The sequence below is a fragment of the Littorina saxatilis genome, linkage group LG2, assembly GCF_037325665.1.
Source record: "Littorina saxatilis isolate snail1 linkage group LG2, US_GU_Lsax_2.0, whole genome shotgun sequence".
In the NCBI taxonomy this organism is placed as follows: domain Eukaryota; kingdom Metazoa; phylum Mollusca; class Gastropoda; order Littorinimorpha; family Littorinidae; genus Littorina; species Littorina saxatilis.
The window spans coordinates 58,358,251-58,375,855 of record NC_090246.1 but is presented as its reverse complement, the minus strand read 5'-3'; the positions used below and the strand labels follow the sequence as shown (position 1 = coordinate 58,375,855).

The 17,605-nt window shown below is 40.1% G+C and overlaps 1 protein-coding gene across 3 annotated transcripts in view; it reads left to right on the top strand.

The window, feature by feature from the left end:
• Positions 1-17,605, top strand: part of LOC138959373 (cyclin-dependent kinase-like 2) — a 51,939-nt gene that overhangs the window by 25,421 nt on the left and 8,913 nt on the right. For 2 of the 3 annotated variants that reach the window (XM_070330809.1, XM_070330808.1), the window contains exons 7-10: positions 2,417-2,728; positions 3,234-3,556; positions 12,148-12,246; positions 16,448-16,677. In XM_070330809.1, coding sequence (XP_070186910.1) covers positions 2,417-2,728; positions 3,234-3,556; positions 12,148-12,246; positions 16,448-16,677 — 964 coding nt within the window. The remainder of the gene's footprint in view (positions 1-2,416; positions 2,729-3,233; positions 3,557-12,147; positions 12,247-16,447; positions 16,678-17,605) is intronic. The other variant, XM_070330810.1, reaches the window with a different exon arrangement.

Sequence of the window (17,605 nt, the reverse complement as noted above, 5' to 3'; positions counted from 1 at the left end):
ACAGCGAGTCTTCAGCTGTGGAAACCTTGTTCAGTTGTTGGCACGTGCGATCGTCTGGACAATCGTGGCAAAATGAAGCGGTAAAATGTGTCAGTTTCGGATGACTGTACCAAGTCTAAACAGCAGAAGCAGCAGATTTTCTTGGAGAAATATAAGAAAGAGCCAGGAATTGTGGAGTCTACTATGGGAAAAAGTCATGCACACTGCAAGTGTTGTAAATCAGATTTCTCCGTTGCCCATGCTGGGAAATATGACATCGAACGACACTGCAGTTCCAAAACTCACCTGGACAAGGTTGCTGCAAAGAAATCCGCTGAAAGCTGCCAAGGAATTATGAAGTTCATTCCCGCAAAGCAAATCCTGCCAGAAGAAAAGGCTGTTGTCCGTGCTGAAGCAATGTTTTCTGAGATGATTGTAAAAATGAACTTGCCACTGTCAACCGCAGATGTTATTTCACGAACTGCATCTTTTCATTATCAATCTGTTTGGAAGACACTGGTTATAATGCTATAAACTGACAGGTAAATAAAATTGTTTTATCCCTGTTGTATTGGAAGGAGTTAAATTCTGAAGGTGTTCACAAGACATGCTATTCTTACACAAACACGTTTGCACCCACACGTACATTTTCCCTAGCCCATATGGCTTTGCTTGCAAAGTACACCAACTTTTTGAAAAATACACTCAACTTTTTGGGAAAGTACAGGCAAATCCGGATAAGACGAAATTGAAGGGACCGAATTGTTATTGTGTCCTATCCGAAATTTCGACTTGGTCATAGTACAGTGGAACCCCTCTCTAGCGACCTTGAAAATGTTGACAAAAATCGGTCCTTATGGAGGGGGGTCCTTACAGAGGGAGGGGGCGGGGCCACAAAGAAAGTCACCTCAGATTTTCTTAAAAAAAGAAAACAGAGAAGTTTGAGTTGCTGACGACCGTTTCCTCAAGCAAACTGCTTCGATTTCATGTTTGACATTGTCGATGGTGTCCACCAGTTCTGGTGCATGTTTCAATGCAAAAAGAGTTAGTTTCTGAGCAAGCATTTCTTTACAGCAGTCCCTGCAATGATGAAGGCCCTCCGAGAAAGAGAGTGAAAAATCGGCCACCGTTCTCAGCATCGCGTATCTGTGTGTAACCTCTTTCATTGACAAGATACTCTTGTTTCCCTGCAGCCTTGACCAGTGAGTCGGTTACCTAATCTGTGAACCCTTCAGTTGTGTTGCTTTGTCAAAAGTTAGACACAGTCAACTAGTTTTGCTCTGAGTGAACAGTGCAGCTGGCCTCAATTAGCCGGTGACACCTCTCTGGCCACAGCACCAAACAGTACATGGCTGGGGGGAGAGAGAGAGAAGGGGGGGGGGGTAGCTGGCTAAACTCAGTGGGGTGTCCGGTGTCACTGAAGTCAGCAGGAAGAGCATTGGAGAGAAATAGAGAGGTGTACTCTTCCAAACAATTTCCAAGGATCAGTTGTCAGGGCTTAGGGTAGTCAGTGAGGGAGAGTGAGAGCGGTTTGTGTACAGTCCGACTGAAGAGTGAAAAGTCACTGCCACAAGATCGACATGCAGTCAATAAAGCCAGACAAGAAGAATGATTATGACATGCGGCTCTATCTGCTGTTTTTTTTATTCAAACTGGTTTTCAACGCTTATTCTCACAAAGCATCTGCACACCTGCCTCTGCCTCTGTGCTGTGTTTGTGTGGCTGCTTTCGTATGATGTCAGTGCATGGTGAGTGCGTTCACTGCCTTGTCACCACTTCCCCACCTTTTTCAGAATGTTTTCTTGGAGTTGGATAATTCTCCTTACTCCTCGCCCCCTCCTTACTCCTCGCCCCCTCCTAACTTCAGTTCATACTTTATTGCGTGCCGACTGACCAGTCGGTGTGGGGTCCGTGTAGAGAAGGGAATAAGGTTACACAATGCGCTAGTGTGAGACGCCAAGTTTCGTGTTTCGAGTTGCTGTAGTAAATATAGAGTAAACTTTGTCTTTGGGACTGACTTTCTGTTGTGTGCTATCCGTCTTTCGACTTACGTAAGAGAAATCCCATTTCGAGCTCAGGGTACTTTGTACACATAGATAAAGAGGGATAATTCCGGACCAGAATTTCTTTGTGTGCTAAGCGAATTTTTGACTTAACCGTTTGTGAGTTAGCTGGATTTGCCTGTACTCTTGCCTCGGGTTTAGGGTAAACAGGTCTGTATACCATACGAAAACTATTCAGCAATTTGTCAAAGGTGTTTGTGTGTGTGTGTGTCTGTGTGTGTGTGTCTGTGTGTGTGTGTCTGTGTGTGTGTGTGTGTGCAGATGAGTCTAGCTATATTCAATGTGTGAACATGACGAAGACTGGTCGGATGCCAGCTGAAAATATTACCAGTTTGTGGATCGACACTAAATAAAATGTTCTTGTATTTTTTCAGCAATGCTTACGGCTAGACCCAGACAACCGCCCCACCTGTACAGAACTTTTGAAACACAGTCTCTTCGGCCGTGATGGCTTTGGGTGTCGCTACCCAATAGAACTGAAGCACAAAATCCAAAAAGAAAATGCAAACAACCCTTTGTACAAGAGTCCGAGTACAAATTTGGACTCGTCAGAGTCAGACAACCGAGACGCGGAGGGAACCAGCAAAATGGGATTAGGGGCCGGCATCAAAAAGAAGAAAAAAGACACCAGCAGCACCACTTTCACCAACAAGAAAGAGTCCACCTTTTATTCAAGTTCTAAAAAGGTCTGCATGTCTCTTTGGCTTTGTGTGTAGTAATCTGTGTCGGTAGTGATGTGTGTGTGTGTGTGTGTGTGTGTGTGTGTGTGTGTGTGTGTGTGTGTGTGTGTGTGTGTGTGTGTGTGTGTGTTTCTTGGCATCTTTGCATTCTTGCTCATGTTGAGTGAGTAAAGCTGAGTACATGCCAGTATCTCATATCCCGTACATGCTATTTGACGCCAGTCTGTACCTCAACTTAAGACACAAGAAAATGTCAAACAAGTTCAAGTTCATGTTTTTAGTCTCTGTCAGGATCTGTTGTTTACTTCTATAGTGTTTGAGTTATATAAAATGAAGAAGAGAAAAAGAAACTCGTCACTACCAGCTCTGAATAGATCCACCGGAGCTGCTTCAGCCATACAATAACGTTGCATGTGTAGAAGTAATTTGTTGCTCTAGCTCTAGATCCAACAGGACTGCCACTGCACCACCTTCACCCATGGACTAACATCTTTTGTGTGGTTTTCTCCAGGACGGCGACGATAAGAAGAAGCGAGCTGTCTTGGTCAGCACAGGATCTAACGATGCCACCGCCTCCTCCACACCTGTCAACGACAATGAGAGGAGATCTCCCAGCAAGAAGCACTCCCCTCCCGTTGTTAATGGCAGCTCCGTGTCCTTTCCGCCAGCCATTATTGTATCGTTCAAGGAGCAGGACAGCACGGAGAGGGAAAGGTCGGACGAGAAGAAAGGTCATCAGGGGACCCCCTCCTCGTCACCCCAGGCAACCACCAGTATTCCGCCAATCAACCACTCCGGCCAGACCATTACCCCCAGCTCCATGCAAGGGTCAAGGTCAGTACTCAATGACATTGGGCCAGTAGTACTGATTACTTGCACACACACAAAATGATTTACAGCAACAGTTAGAGAATGGGAAAAAGTAGTCTTTTTTTCCCCTTGAATGTCTTGCACATTCAGTTTTAATTTTGTTTAGTTTAAATTATGTACACTGTAAGACTATGTCATTATTTTGTGTGTGTGTGGCCTGTTTTTCCCCTACAATTTCTTCCTGATGATGAACGCGTGTCTGAAGTTTGTTCTTTTGTCTGTGTTTTTACTGTGGATGTTTTTTTTGCTTTGCACTGTGGATTTTTTGTCTGTGATTTGTGCTCCACAATTAGAGATAGAATTAGCAGCAGTTTATCTCTCTTTTAACAGCATGCACTCGGAATGACAGCTAGAAGACACAGTTTGGAGAGATTTGAGTGCACGTTCCCTGCATATGTTTGCAGGCATGTGTGTGTGTGAGTGCCCACATGGGCGTATGCGCATGTGTGTGTGTGTGTAGAAAATGTGTTCTCACTCTCTTTTTATGGGGATGTTAGGAGAGAGAGGGGAACTGTTGCTAATGTCACTCATTGTTCAACACTAACGCCATATACTTGTGACCCAGTTGAATAGGGTTGAACAGGGATTAACAACAAGTGGAACTGAGATTTGTGACAAAGGGCTTAAGCATGCTAACCTGATGTGGCTTAGGGCAGTCTGTCATCAACAATGAGTACAGTGGTACCTGTGATGCAAAGCCGCCTTTGATGAGAGGATACCTCAAAATAAAGGACGCTTTCTGTGGTACTTTGGTCTTTCATTTTGACCCAAACCAATCTGGCATGACAGGCCATGTGCAATGTAGGGACAGTTTTGGCAGGTCCCAAGGGTTATCACAAGTACCGCTGCAGCTGAAGCACTGGGACACTGTGCATGTGAAAAGATCAAGCTGTAGCATAATCTTGCCGGCCATTCCCAGAAGGTTTAAACCAGTCCTTTAGCTGGCTCATGCTTGAACAGAAAGAGTCAAACAAGGTTGTGCCTACAGGGCCTAGGCTGATTTTGTTAGGTTAAGGCCAGTCCTAGACACATATAGATGTACGTCAGTGCATGTGTGTGTGTGTGGGGTGGGGGTGTGGGGTTCAATCTCTCGAATTAACCCCTTGGCCTTGTGCAGTCTCTTGATTTAGCCCTGTTTACTTGTTTGTTGTCACACTGGATGAATTTAAAAATGTCCCCTCATCTTACAGTGTGTGACGCCACTTCCATTGGACTATTTCTGGAGATAGTTAGCCTCTGTATTTTTGTCTGTCTGTCTGTGTATTTCTGTCTGTAAACTCTATTATAAAAAATGTCTATGTTCATGAGTAACTGCAGTTATTAACACTGCATGGAGAATATATTTAGGCTTATTCATGAAATATGCTGATTTGATCAAAGGGTCTGTTATTGATACCTTTTTTATTCCAATAGTTATGTTTAGGCTATAATTAGAGAACAGCAGTGGCACCCAATCAGGTGTACTAATCTGCCTTAAAACGTTTTGATTGTAAACTGGTACTTTTTCTTATTTTAGTTCCTACCTTTACACATTTGGTTTGTTGGTGACAAAAGGCATAAGTGAAATGTTCCAGGTGGAAAATGGATCAGAAGTTGACCAAAATCAACTCTGTACTAGATTTGGTAATTAATTTTCACACAGTTCTAGTGGTGTAAAATGTGTTTCTCAGGTTATTAATTCTCACACTTTATCCAACATTTAACTCTGCAGTACTGTTCCATTTTTCCCATGCTTAAACCGTAACTAATCTGTGCAAATTAAATTGTGCACATTCTTTAGGGTCAAACTGACAAGAAGTATGATTCATTCATCCATTTCCAGGTTACCTAAGGGATCGAAAAGTACAAGGTGATTTACGTCTCAAACATTTATAACGCACTTACTGATTATCATTTACTTTTTGCTTTGAATACAGAAAGTTTGGCTATACTTTCCTTACTAATGATTGAAGTAATGATTAAGGTATTATTTAACAGGCAATCAGTTTGTGTCACAACAAATGTAATCAGCATGTATCCCCTGTATCCTGCATATATGCTTCAGTCATTAAATCAGAAATACTCTTCTGGAAACTTGCAATTCTCTGAGAACTACAAGTAGAAAGTACTTGGGGAGTGCATGACAAGAGATTTTACACCTGTTCTGTACAAAGTGCTTTTACCTTTAGGTGAAGAAAAAATCATCGGAAACAGATAGAGTGCTAACATTTCAAAATCAGGAATCAAAAATCAAGAAAGGATATCGTTCATTATTGGAATATTAAATCATTCATTCAATCATTGACAGTCCACATAGACAAAATGAATCATGCATATAGTACATCAACCTACTGTTGACTTTGACAAAATGAATCATGCATATAGTACATCAACCTACTGTTGACTTTGACAAAATGAATCATGCATATAGTACATCAACCTACTGTTGACTTTGACACTATGAATCATGCATGTATAGTACATCAACCTATTGTTGACTTTGACAAAATGAATCATGCATATATAGTACATCAACCTATTGTTGACTTTGACAAAATGAATCATGCATATAGTACATCAACCTACTGTTGACTTTGACAAAATGAATCATGCATATAGTACATCAACCTACTGTTGACTTTGAACTGAAAATGCAGTCAGACTATTTTTGATGTGATATGTACTGAACAAAAAAAGAATTCAGCTCATGCAGTTGCAACCCCCCCACCACCACCACCACCACCACCATTTTGATAAGACTGAATCTGTTTTAGGTTGAATTTGGTTACAATGAAATCTTTTCCCTTCACACGTAGAGTGTAATACAACCTGTGAGCCGGTAGACATAACGAAGTAGAGCTTATAAATACTCATATGCATCCTCTGTACTCAGTTTGCATTAAAATTAATCTGCCGTTCTGTCGATGCAGAATTTTTTTATGGGCCATTATGTAACTTTAACAGTCTTTTTCTTAGGGTCACACAAATGGATGAAAATGTTCATCTGTAAGTAAGGAAAAGTGTTCCAATGAAAATTTGGTGCTTTTTATGTTGTTTTTTAAACTTTGGTGTACGAGATTCAGGTTTTGGGTTATCTAACCTGGTAAGGGGATTGTCGTCGACAAGGGTTATCATTTTCTGTTCTGCCTGAGGTCTATTTTGGTGAAATCATTCAGCTACCTTAAATTAAACCCTTAAAGTCAAAACTATAAGCATTCATTGTTGGAGTATATAGTTGTACTAGAATGAATACCCGCTTCGCCGGGTAGCCGGCTTCGCCGGGAAGAAGTACTTAGAGCCGTACGCCGGCTTCGCCGGGTCCGAACAATGGACCCGCCAAGCTTAGGTCTCTCCCAGATTCGTGGAATGGGAACAGCACGAAAATGATTCAGTGGCCATAATGCCATTCCTGACCATATCGAGTCCCATCCTTGTCGACGAATGTAACCGTGTTAATCACCTTTGGAGGCGAACTCCACTCAAACAGGACTGAGCAAGTTATGGCTTCTAAAAGGAAGGCCAGTACATAAATTTACACAAAAGCCGCCAGACCACATCACAAACAGAACTGAACAATGCACAGGTGTTGCTCACATAGAGACACACACACACACACACACACACACAAAAACACAGAGAAGCCGTATCTATAGAGAGATAGATGACAGTGTATTTTTCGCGTGGCTATAAATTGATTCGACCTTTGCACTTTTACAGTGAGGATAATTTACGGGTCCAATTTACGTTCTGGACACTGCGTTGACCTTCTAAAAATAGTAACAGTAACAGAACGCCGGGAATATCCGAAGACGCTCCACTCACACTATAGTGCACCATTACGAAGGAAGGGAGGTAAACGCTGAAAACCTGGAGAATATGAGAAGATAAGGAAGAGTTACTTATAATGGTGAAATGAACACAAAAACCAAAATCGATTCAGCGCTGCGCGCTGAGAGCACGTGTTGAAATATCTCATCGATGATATTGTGTCCGGGGTGTAGCTGAATACGGTGTCCAAATTTGAAAAAGATCCACCGAGAACTTTGGCTTTGGTGTGTCGGTATGGGGGCCCGGGTAGCTGAGGTGGAACCAAAATAGCTGAGGTGGAACCAAAATCGGTTCAGCGCTGCGCGCTGAGAGCACGTGTTGAAATATCGACCAGGTTGTGTCCTGTACCGGGTCAACCTGAATATGCCCACCAAATTTGAAGCAGATCCATCGAGAACTTTGGCCGTGCATGGCGAATACACAAATACACAAACACACAGACACACAGACACACAGACACAAGTCGTATATATATATAGTTGTATGTTACTAACAGATTTTTGGCTCACGTAAGTGTAGCCTATGCGATGCTAAACTTTGTCTGTCTGTGCGTGCGTGTGTGCGTGCGTGCGTATGTATGTCTGTGGTAGAAACTTTAACATTTGACTAAACACTGAAATACTCATTTCACCAGGTTATTTTTCAAGCACCATCTTCAAAATATTGAAGCAATGATCAACATTGTGTCGGCATGTGTGTAGTTAAAGAGTGTATCCAAAGAAAACGGGTGGTGTGGGGTTTTGAAGGGGTACAAGCAGTTGACTGGTTTGTGTCGTGTGTGGTATGTAGACCAGGTCAGGTGTCAAGACCAGGTCAGAGGTCGCGCGAAGGATTGTGGTATACATAGATTCACTTCTCCAGTTCTCACCTCTGCATTCGCCGATTCGGGGAAGACGATTTCATATTGTTCGGTTTCTAAGCCCCAGAAAAGTAAATAAAGAAGATACCAAAGGGAGATTTCCTACAATTTGATCTGCACAGCGTTTTTCCAATGTCCACGCGAGGAAGAGCTGTCGAAGGTGCAGTGTCGATCTGGCAGTCGTATCCCGGTAAGTACAGAGACAGATCTAGTGTCTCCCACTCTGATAACGTGTCACCTACTGTTAATCCGTTTTGTTTTAATTTCTTTTTATTTCAGCAGACACGGATGTCGAACACAGTGCTAGGCAGTCACCTCTTGTGAAATGAGTTGATCTAAAGTGCCTGTAATGTTTGGATGTCTTTGTTCGTGGTTCGATTTATGTGAATGTCAAGACTTGCAGTAGAGTCTTAAGTTTACTCTGCCCGAAAAAACTGTCCACCATTTACTTGAACATGCAGATATAAGGAAACGAAATGAATCTGTTCTCAAAGTCAAAATGATCACGATTTTGTCCTCAGATTCAAAACATGCACTGTCATGGTTTTGTCTGTACAATTTGGTAAGTCTTACCTTGCAACAACTTCCTTGAACTTGAAAGACAGTTTTTGAATGCTAGATCTGTATCGCGTTTCATTCCAGACTCGATCCTCTCTTTGATTGTACTGTTTGCTGTTTACGCACTATCATGATTCGCTATGTAACGTTTGGTAAGCTTACCTTGCAACAGCTTCCTTGTCTTTGTTGGCATTTTCTTTCAAGGCAGTACAACGTAAGATTCGATTCTTTCGGACAGAAGGTAGAATGCGAGTTTTGAGACAACGACAGTCGTCCAAAGAAAGCTTGCTGTGGCATTTGTTTGTAAATAATGGTACATGTGATTCTGTATTTTTCTGCGGTTGATGTGGTTTCTTTTTTCCTCTGTTGTTTTTTTCCTCCTGAGTTGATCGTTATCATTAAAACAAGACCCTCAGAGAGTACCTCCGTTGCTCCTTAAAATGGACTGGGAATAGTGTGTTGGCTGTGTTGACCGTCAGAATTATTTTAAGAACCAGGCTGCTGCAGTCAGTTGACATGTTTCGCATATTGTAGGGTTACCATGCTGCATAGGTAAAGTGGCTTGTATAACCTGACTATTCTGTTTCAAAACACTGTTTATATTTGTGTAGGTTGTAGTCATCATAACTAATCGCATTTTGCCATTTGTTTCAGAAAGGAGGTTAACCTACAACAAGATCGACGCTATGTCAGATATGCCTCAGCCACATGAAGACTTCCGAATTTAGATCCACTCGGCATGGTGACAAGTCTTGATGAAAAGTATAGGACTGAGGACAGCAGTGGAAAAAGTGGCCACATGGCAGGTACCTATTGCTTATTAGTGTCTGCAGTGCAAAAGACAGATAAGCTGATGGTAGATTTGCAAATGAACACAGTACCCTCATATCTACTGCTGATTTACGACGGGCAAGCAACAATTATGCTGATGCAGTTTAAATGTGTGTCTGTGTGTACGTGCGTGCTTGTGCGGTTTTGTCACGGTATGTGTGTGTGCATGCGTGTGTGAGTGTGTGTGTGTGTGTGTGTGTGTGTGTGTGTGTGTGTGTGTGTGTGTGTGTGTGTGTGTGTGTGTGAGGATTGCACAAGATCTCCTTCAAGGACAACTGCACCAACAACAAATACACAGTCATTTTTCTGTTTGCCTTCTTTTGAAAATTATACATGAAGTTGATATGATGCGTTAGTTTTAAGTGTGTGTGTGTGTGTGTGTGTGTGTGTGTGTGTGTGTGTGTGTGTGTGACGGAGTGAGTGAGTTTGTGTTACTGTTTGTTGATTTCTTACGGGAGCCTTGAAGGCTTCGCCTCTTGTTGTGTATGACAATCACTTCAGAATATAAAGAATTAAGCATATTGGGATTTCTGTGTTTTTTCTTCTGTTTCTTTTGGTGTGTGTGGTTTTCCCCTCTCTAGTGGAAATTTGAGCATTATAACTTCTTCTTCTTCTTCTTCTACGTTCCCGGGAGCATTATAACAATAACATTGTGTGTGTGATTTTATTTATGACTAATAGACCGAGTCATTTCATGCAAGTTCTGATAGTTTCAGTCTCCACTGTGCTAGAACGACTACTCTTAGATTTTCTTTCAGTTTATTTGATCAGTGACTGTCAGTTTCAAAATCTGACTGGCATGTATAAAAGTGATATGTCAATCCTTTCAGCAGTTACAAATCATTTCCAGAAAACTACACATAGAGTGTAATATGTGTGGAAAGTTATATTTTTCTGATGTTTCATTTTGTGTGTAATTATCATGGTGATTTTAATGTGAATGCATTAAGGAGGGTGCTGGGAGTGATCCTGTAGAAGACCTTGTCTATTCTAACATGTTTATTGAATATTTGACCAAGAATTAGACTGAGAGAGAGGGAGGGAGAGTCTCAGAGCTAGCATTGCTCAGTCAATTCTGTACCGTCGTATAGCTCTCTCTCTCTCTCTCTCTCTCTCTCTCTCTCTCTCTCTCTCTCTCTCTCTCTCTCTCTCTCTCTGTCTCTCTCTCTGTCTCTCTCTCTCTCTCTCTCTCTCTGTCTCTCTGTCTCTCTGTCTCTCTCTCTCTCTCTCTCTCTCTCTCTCTCTCTCTCTCTCTCTCTCTCTCTCTCTCTTCTGTGAAAACGTTTAGACCGCCAGTTTCATTCCCGCTTAATGGGTAAATAGAACACTTTTCATGTCTGATTTTTTAGTGCTTTTTACATTTAGTCAAGTTATGTTTGTATTTTGATTTGTTCTTTATGTGTAAGTATTGATAATGATATACATGCGAATGATTGGGACAATTCCTCCCCACATTTGCTTTCTCCCTTTTGTTATTAGTTGTTTTGGATGTTTATATGCAATGCATTATTGCAACTATGCTGCAATTTCCACACTACATGTTTTTCCCATTTTTGAATGTGTATACAAAACCATAACCCTTTTCTTATTACTATTTACATTATATAGGTCTGTAAGTAACAGTAACCTTGTCAATTTTACTATCTATATTATGTGCGTCTGTATTAAGTGTTTGTATAAGGGACAGGTTGTAAGATTAGGCTTTGCCTAAAACCTCTATCCTTTGGTAATAAAGTTCAGTTTCAGTTTCTCTTTCTCTCTCTCTCTCTCTCTCTCTCTCTCTCTCTCTCTCTCTCTCTCTCTCTCTCTCTCTCTCTCTCTCTCTCTCTCTCAAGTGTCATACTGAGACTGTCTTTCTCCTTCAGCAGTAATGTATTAAGTGGTAACATATACCACAGTGGAACCTGTCATAAGAGAGCACTAGAGGTGCTCTTTTCCACAATATTGATCCATTTCATGAAATTACCACAATATAAAGAAAGAACATGGATGGTTGTTTATAATTGTTATCTTAATTTTGTTTAAAGTACAAGACCTGTGGGCACCGTGGCCAGACTCAAGACTCAAGGGTGTTATCGTCCTTCCCTGAGATAAAGAGTACATGAAACAATTATACCCTCTTTGACAAAGGATATCTATAGTGAAAGCTCCTGCACACACTTCAGAGTAGACCCTATGGGATGCTCGATTAAGACAGGTTTTCTTGTACAGTGATACCTCTAACGTGAGGCCCCTTCAATGAGAGGACGCGCCCTCCCCATATATGACACCGAACTTTTATTGTTTCTTTCTCTATTGAATCTCACCAAAATATACCTGTCATACCTGCAATGTAGAGACACTGTTGGTTGGTCCCGTGGGTGTCCTTTCATGACAGGTTTCACTGTATGTAGAAGCAGACCTTTGGCTTGATGGTGTGTTGTGCTGTTCACTACACCTGGCGTGTGTGCTTCTCTTTGCTTGTTTACGTTGCAGTTTCTCTTGCTTGTTCACATTGCAGCCCCAGTATCCTCAACAGCACCTCCACACACCTGGCTTACTCCTCCTTCCCGCACAACCTCTCTCCCTCCAATGCCCTCTTCGCCACGCACCACTATAGGTAGGTGAACAGAGTCCTCAGGTGTCATTGTTTACCCCCTGAGGTTGTTCTGTTTGAAACAGGGGTCAGCAGCATCTTAGGTGGACGTATTACCAGTTGTTTCTGTGAGTGCTTCCATGAAAATCTAGACTGGATAAGCTTATGGGGTGGATTTTAACATACTTTAGCTGAAGAGCCCATCTAAGTTCCCAATGCCTGGAAGAATAAACCGTTTAGGGGGATGATTAGAGATTTAAAAGTGTACTAAGAATAAGCACAAGAGGATATTTCAAAACTGAATGTCTGTAAGGAAATTGATCTTGCAAAATCGTTCTGTATGGTCATAAGATATGGCATATTCCTTTGCTGCTGATCCTCTCCGGTTGTGTTACCTCCTTTTCTGTGTGACAATTACAATTATGATAAAAATTGTTCTTGTACTTTGGTTTTGCTCTGTATAAGTATGGCCGTTCATAACTACTATTTATGATTATGTGTGTTTGCTCATATTCCCCTGATGCTTGATTACATTATAAGATGTTTGAAGGGTTGTTGACAGACCAGCTTTTTTGTCGGTCCGAGGGGGAGCATATCGTCTTTTGTTTCATATTTATTGACCAAGGCCGAAGGCCGCAGTCAATAAATATGAAACAAAAGTCGATATGCCCCCCGAGGACCGACAAAAAAGCTGGTCTGACAGCAAACCACCAAACATCGTTTTTGTCATCATTTTGGTAGTGAGAAAATAGGTGCCAAATCAACACGGGGAGCCATTCTTTGAAACACGAGTTCCGTTTTGATAACACATGGTTTGGGGCCCCAGCACGTTGTTGCAATCAAAGCTGGCGTGTGAAAGCAACTTTCTGTGTTTTAAGTTCATAAAATGTTGGGATATATATGTCAGGTTTGAGGATGCACAGTTCTGTAGGTTCCTCTCAGTATTCCACCTCCTCGGTTTTCAGTTGTAAATATTAAGCTCAGTGATCGAATGTGGAAGCTGCGTTGGGTCAAAGGTCACAGAAGATTTGCGTTGTGCAGCGAAGGAAAGAATAGCGATCTTGTTTACGACTCATTGCCTCTTTGTTTTTCATTAGACCTGTCATTCTGCTTGCTCGGCTTTGTTAATGTTTGCATATCTTGTTGCAATGTTCTTTGCTTTTATTATTATTTCTTATTTGTGCTTCGTTTATCGATACAACGTCTTGTGCACTGGTCAAAATGTGTGTGTCATGGGTCAATTGGTTTGAATTGAACTTGACGTTCTGTGTATCGAAACACAGATATACATGCACTCCATGACTTTGTAAGAAGACAAAACATATTGCTAGGTTTCATTTGTGATGAATTTATGACCTTTCATGAAGTAGTTTTGTTTTTTGTTTATTTTTGCCAGTTTGCCAGTTCGTTTTTGGAACTTTGCAAAGCAGTGTCGTGTCGTCTGTTTAGGTCTGGGGAAACGCCAATGAAAAGAGCCGAAGAATCCCCGAGCGTTTCTATTGGGTTTGCTTTTGATTATCCATGTATAACCTGCTTCCTGCAACTATGGTAACCGGGGATTTATTGCATGGGGAACATGAGATTTATTTCCCAGGTGTTTGTGAATGAAAACTCGTGAAAATGATGACAAAAATGGTTGTTCATAATTTTGATTTCCTTTTTTAAAGGCTTTCAAAATGTTCAAAACTGATTTAAATTCTTATTTGATCTGTTTTATTATTCTTTTTTTTTTAGCTTTCATATTTAATTAGATATGCGTGCAGTGTATTAATCAGGTTTGATTTGTATAATGTGTAGATGTTTTTTCAGTCATATATTATAAGACCATAGTTTATATTTATATATGAGGTGTTGCTTTCATATGACTCATTTGTTTGGCATTATAATGGTAATTAAGGCCAAAAAGAAAAATATGTCTGTTTCCGGTAACATCGCCGAAAAAAATAGGGTCGGTCGGTCGTTTTTTATTTTTATTTATTTTTATTTTTATTTATTTTAGAATTTTTTTTTAACCTTTTTCTTACGTTTTGTTCACGTCTTTTTACGTTTTGTTTTTTTACCCGGCGTCATTGGCCGCCATGTTTTTTTCGTGAGACGACGGAAACGGGAGGTAAGATTGTGAAGTCTCATCGACCGATTACCTCCCGTTTTTTTTGTTTGTTTTTTTTTGTGGTTTTTTTGTGTGCGAAAAGCGAAAAAAAACTTAAAAATAGGGTTGGTTGGGTTACCGGAAACAGACATATTTTTCTTTTTGGCCTAACTAGGATGTAAATGAGGACAAGGAGGGGCGATGGGGTCTATTTTCTCTTGTTTTATTTTATATCTTTGGTGTTGACTAGATCCCATTTGTGTTGAACTTAACAAGAATTAAAACCAATCTGATTGTTCAGCTTTACATTGATTTTGTTCCATGTGTTTGTTTTTATTTTAGTCCCGCAATGCATGTTTACAAGCTTTTGATGAAGTGTAAGTTTACTTGCACCAAATATTCTCTTTTGTAGTCTTTTCATACTGTAATGTAGACTTGTAGGTGAAATTTAGTTCAACAGGAAAAGAACAGCTAGAAAAAAAGCTGGGAAAAGTGCATGAATTTAGCAGTGCTACTAATATACTGCTTTTAATACTTGTTCCATAGTAACTTTGATAGCATGAGTAGAAGAGCAGTAGTTTATCAGATGTTTTTTTTAATAATCTGGTTTTCAGTAATTACTGCCTTGTAGCAATACTAGGTGTAATGTAATACATGTAGTAGTGTTTGTACTTAGTGCTAGCATCCAGATGTAATTTCCATTAAAATATCATTTGCTTGATGTCAAAGTGAAAATGTATAACTATAAGGGACATCATATAAATCTTTAACATTAGAACACATGTTTGTTTGTTTGTATGTTTGTATGTTTGTATGTTTGTTTGTTTTGTCCTTTAGTGTGCTAATGTTTCTTATGCTGCTGATTTTGCATGAAACTGTTTTAAAATATAGATACAACTTGTACAAATATTATAAGATGCCATTGCTGTAAATGTAGTGTTTGTTCTGTTTGTTTGTTTTTTCTTAATAATTACATTGATTAGATCATTCGTTTCATGATTTTGTATACACTTCTCTTTTGCTTCTTTTTTTATTGTTAGAAATAAATGTAGCCTTAAATTTGTATAATATACATATGCAGGCCAACGTTCTTTTGTGTATGCATCAGTTTGACTACAGCATACAGCATTTAAGTAATTATTATTCACACTCGGGAGACAGAGAAAGAATGAGCGTTATTTTTTGTAACAACTGATATTGGTATCGGGAACGAGGGAGGAAGAGATTGAGATAGTGAGAGCATGTGTGTGTGTGTGTGTATGCATTTGTCAGTGTGTGTGTGTGTGTGTGTGTGTGTGTGTGTGTGTGTGTGTGTGTGTAAATCATTCATTCTCTTTTTGACTGACCTAATGCCTCACAACATGCCGACATCATCCTCTATTAAACAAACTGTTTTTAATTGTTGCCTAGTACATGCACATATTGCATTGAATTGTTATCAACCATACATTCTTTCTTTTTCTCTTCTGTAGATTTAGAAATCATACCTGTAGATTTGTCAATAAATCTTTCTTTGCATATAATGCTTTATTATTCTTTTCAGTTCATTATCCTATTGTGTATGTTAATTTATGATTTTTGTACTAACATACTTTGTTTTTATAATGTTACTTCTAAAATGAGCCAATTTGTTGGACATGTTTACACTTTGTTGCAATATGATGCAAATCATTTGAGTGATTGAAGTAATACTTCTTGACATTATGTCTTGCAAGTGTTTAGGAGAATGGCAAAAGCACTTTGGTATATAAATGATAATACAAAATATATGAGTTGTTGGATAGATTGAGGAAAAGAGATAAAAAGATCATGGTCTTTGACCAGAAACATGTAAAACCAGAGACATATTTTTAAGATCAAGTGAAAGGAAAGGAGTGCTGAGAATATATGACAACAATGAGTGAGAGTTTATTTTATTTTAATAACCATGAGTCTAATAGCACCACACTATAAAGTAATTATTGAATTGAACAAGCAAAAACATTTTTCTCAAAATTAAATCTGATCTGATCATTGTAAATAATTGATTTATGAATTCAACTGAGAAGTCAGAAACGAAAAGCATTTGAATGACTCGATCTATCATGCAATACTCTTCTCTCCTTCTGTAACAAAGTGCACTCTGGTTGTTTCCAGGGTGAGCCCAGACAAAGCGATGCCCCAGAAGAAGCCCAGCTTTGGCAGGAAACCAAACACTAGTTCTCCGTCGTGCTCCATCAACATCAGCCCCCAGCCCATGCTGCTCACGGAGAAGTCCTCCATGCAAGACAAGATCTTGCAGGGCGTCGAGCGCAACAAGTTCAAGTACCCCGAGCGATCGCAGCAGGGCGGCGTGTGTTTGCCTGAAGTCAAGGGTGCGTCGGAGGGTTAGTGTGAAAGGTTTTTGATCTCTTTTGAGAGAAAGAATTAAGTGGGTTTGTTAAGAATGAAAAACTGGGGTATAGGTGGTAGGTTGAAAAAAGGCTTGCCTCAGAAATCAAGAAAGCTTACAGCAGATTAAAAAAAATGTAGTTCCTTGACAGAATGCTAGCTTTAAAAAACTTTCCGTTTTAAAAACTTCGCTTATTTGGTAAGTGTTGTAATATTCTGTGTTCTGAGAAAAAGAAAAGGATCAGTATCCACGACTTGCAGGACCCTGTAACCCAGCATAATAAACGGGCCCGAGGTGAAGGCCAAACGCTTTAGGGGGGAACAAGATATTCTGATCAGAAGAACACATGGTGGAGACACGTGGAAACTTCCGTGTCAATCCCTGGATTGCTTTGAAATATCAGCGTACGAAACCCCTGAACTCCGTTACCCAACTGCAGCCAGTCCACAAGGGAACGTTCTCAGACAAAATTCCCACATGCTAAACATTGTCAGAAATGGATTTAATTTACCCTTTCCGCTTTTTCTTGTCTCAGAGAGAGCGACAAATTCAGAACGACTCTTTTGCTAAAAGAAAGAGACAAGAAAACTATGTAATAATACAGTTATTGATGTAAACAATTGACACAGCTTTTTTTTTTATTCTTGAATAAAAGAACTGTGTAAACCAGAAGTTTTTGATAACCTCCTAAATTGAATAGCCAGGACTAATAATGGCGGCCACCATGCGCACATCAGTCCTAAACCCTGCTGCTTAGTCATGGATATGGAGGCTGTGTTACAAGAAAAGTTTCTGGAATGTGAAATCTAAATTCAACGATTTAATGATTCATAGTCTTAAAGCGTTGTTCACATGGCAGTTGAAGATAAAAATAAGGCATGCTAAAATCAAATAAAATAAATTTGCTTGTAAGTTTGTTCTGA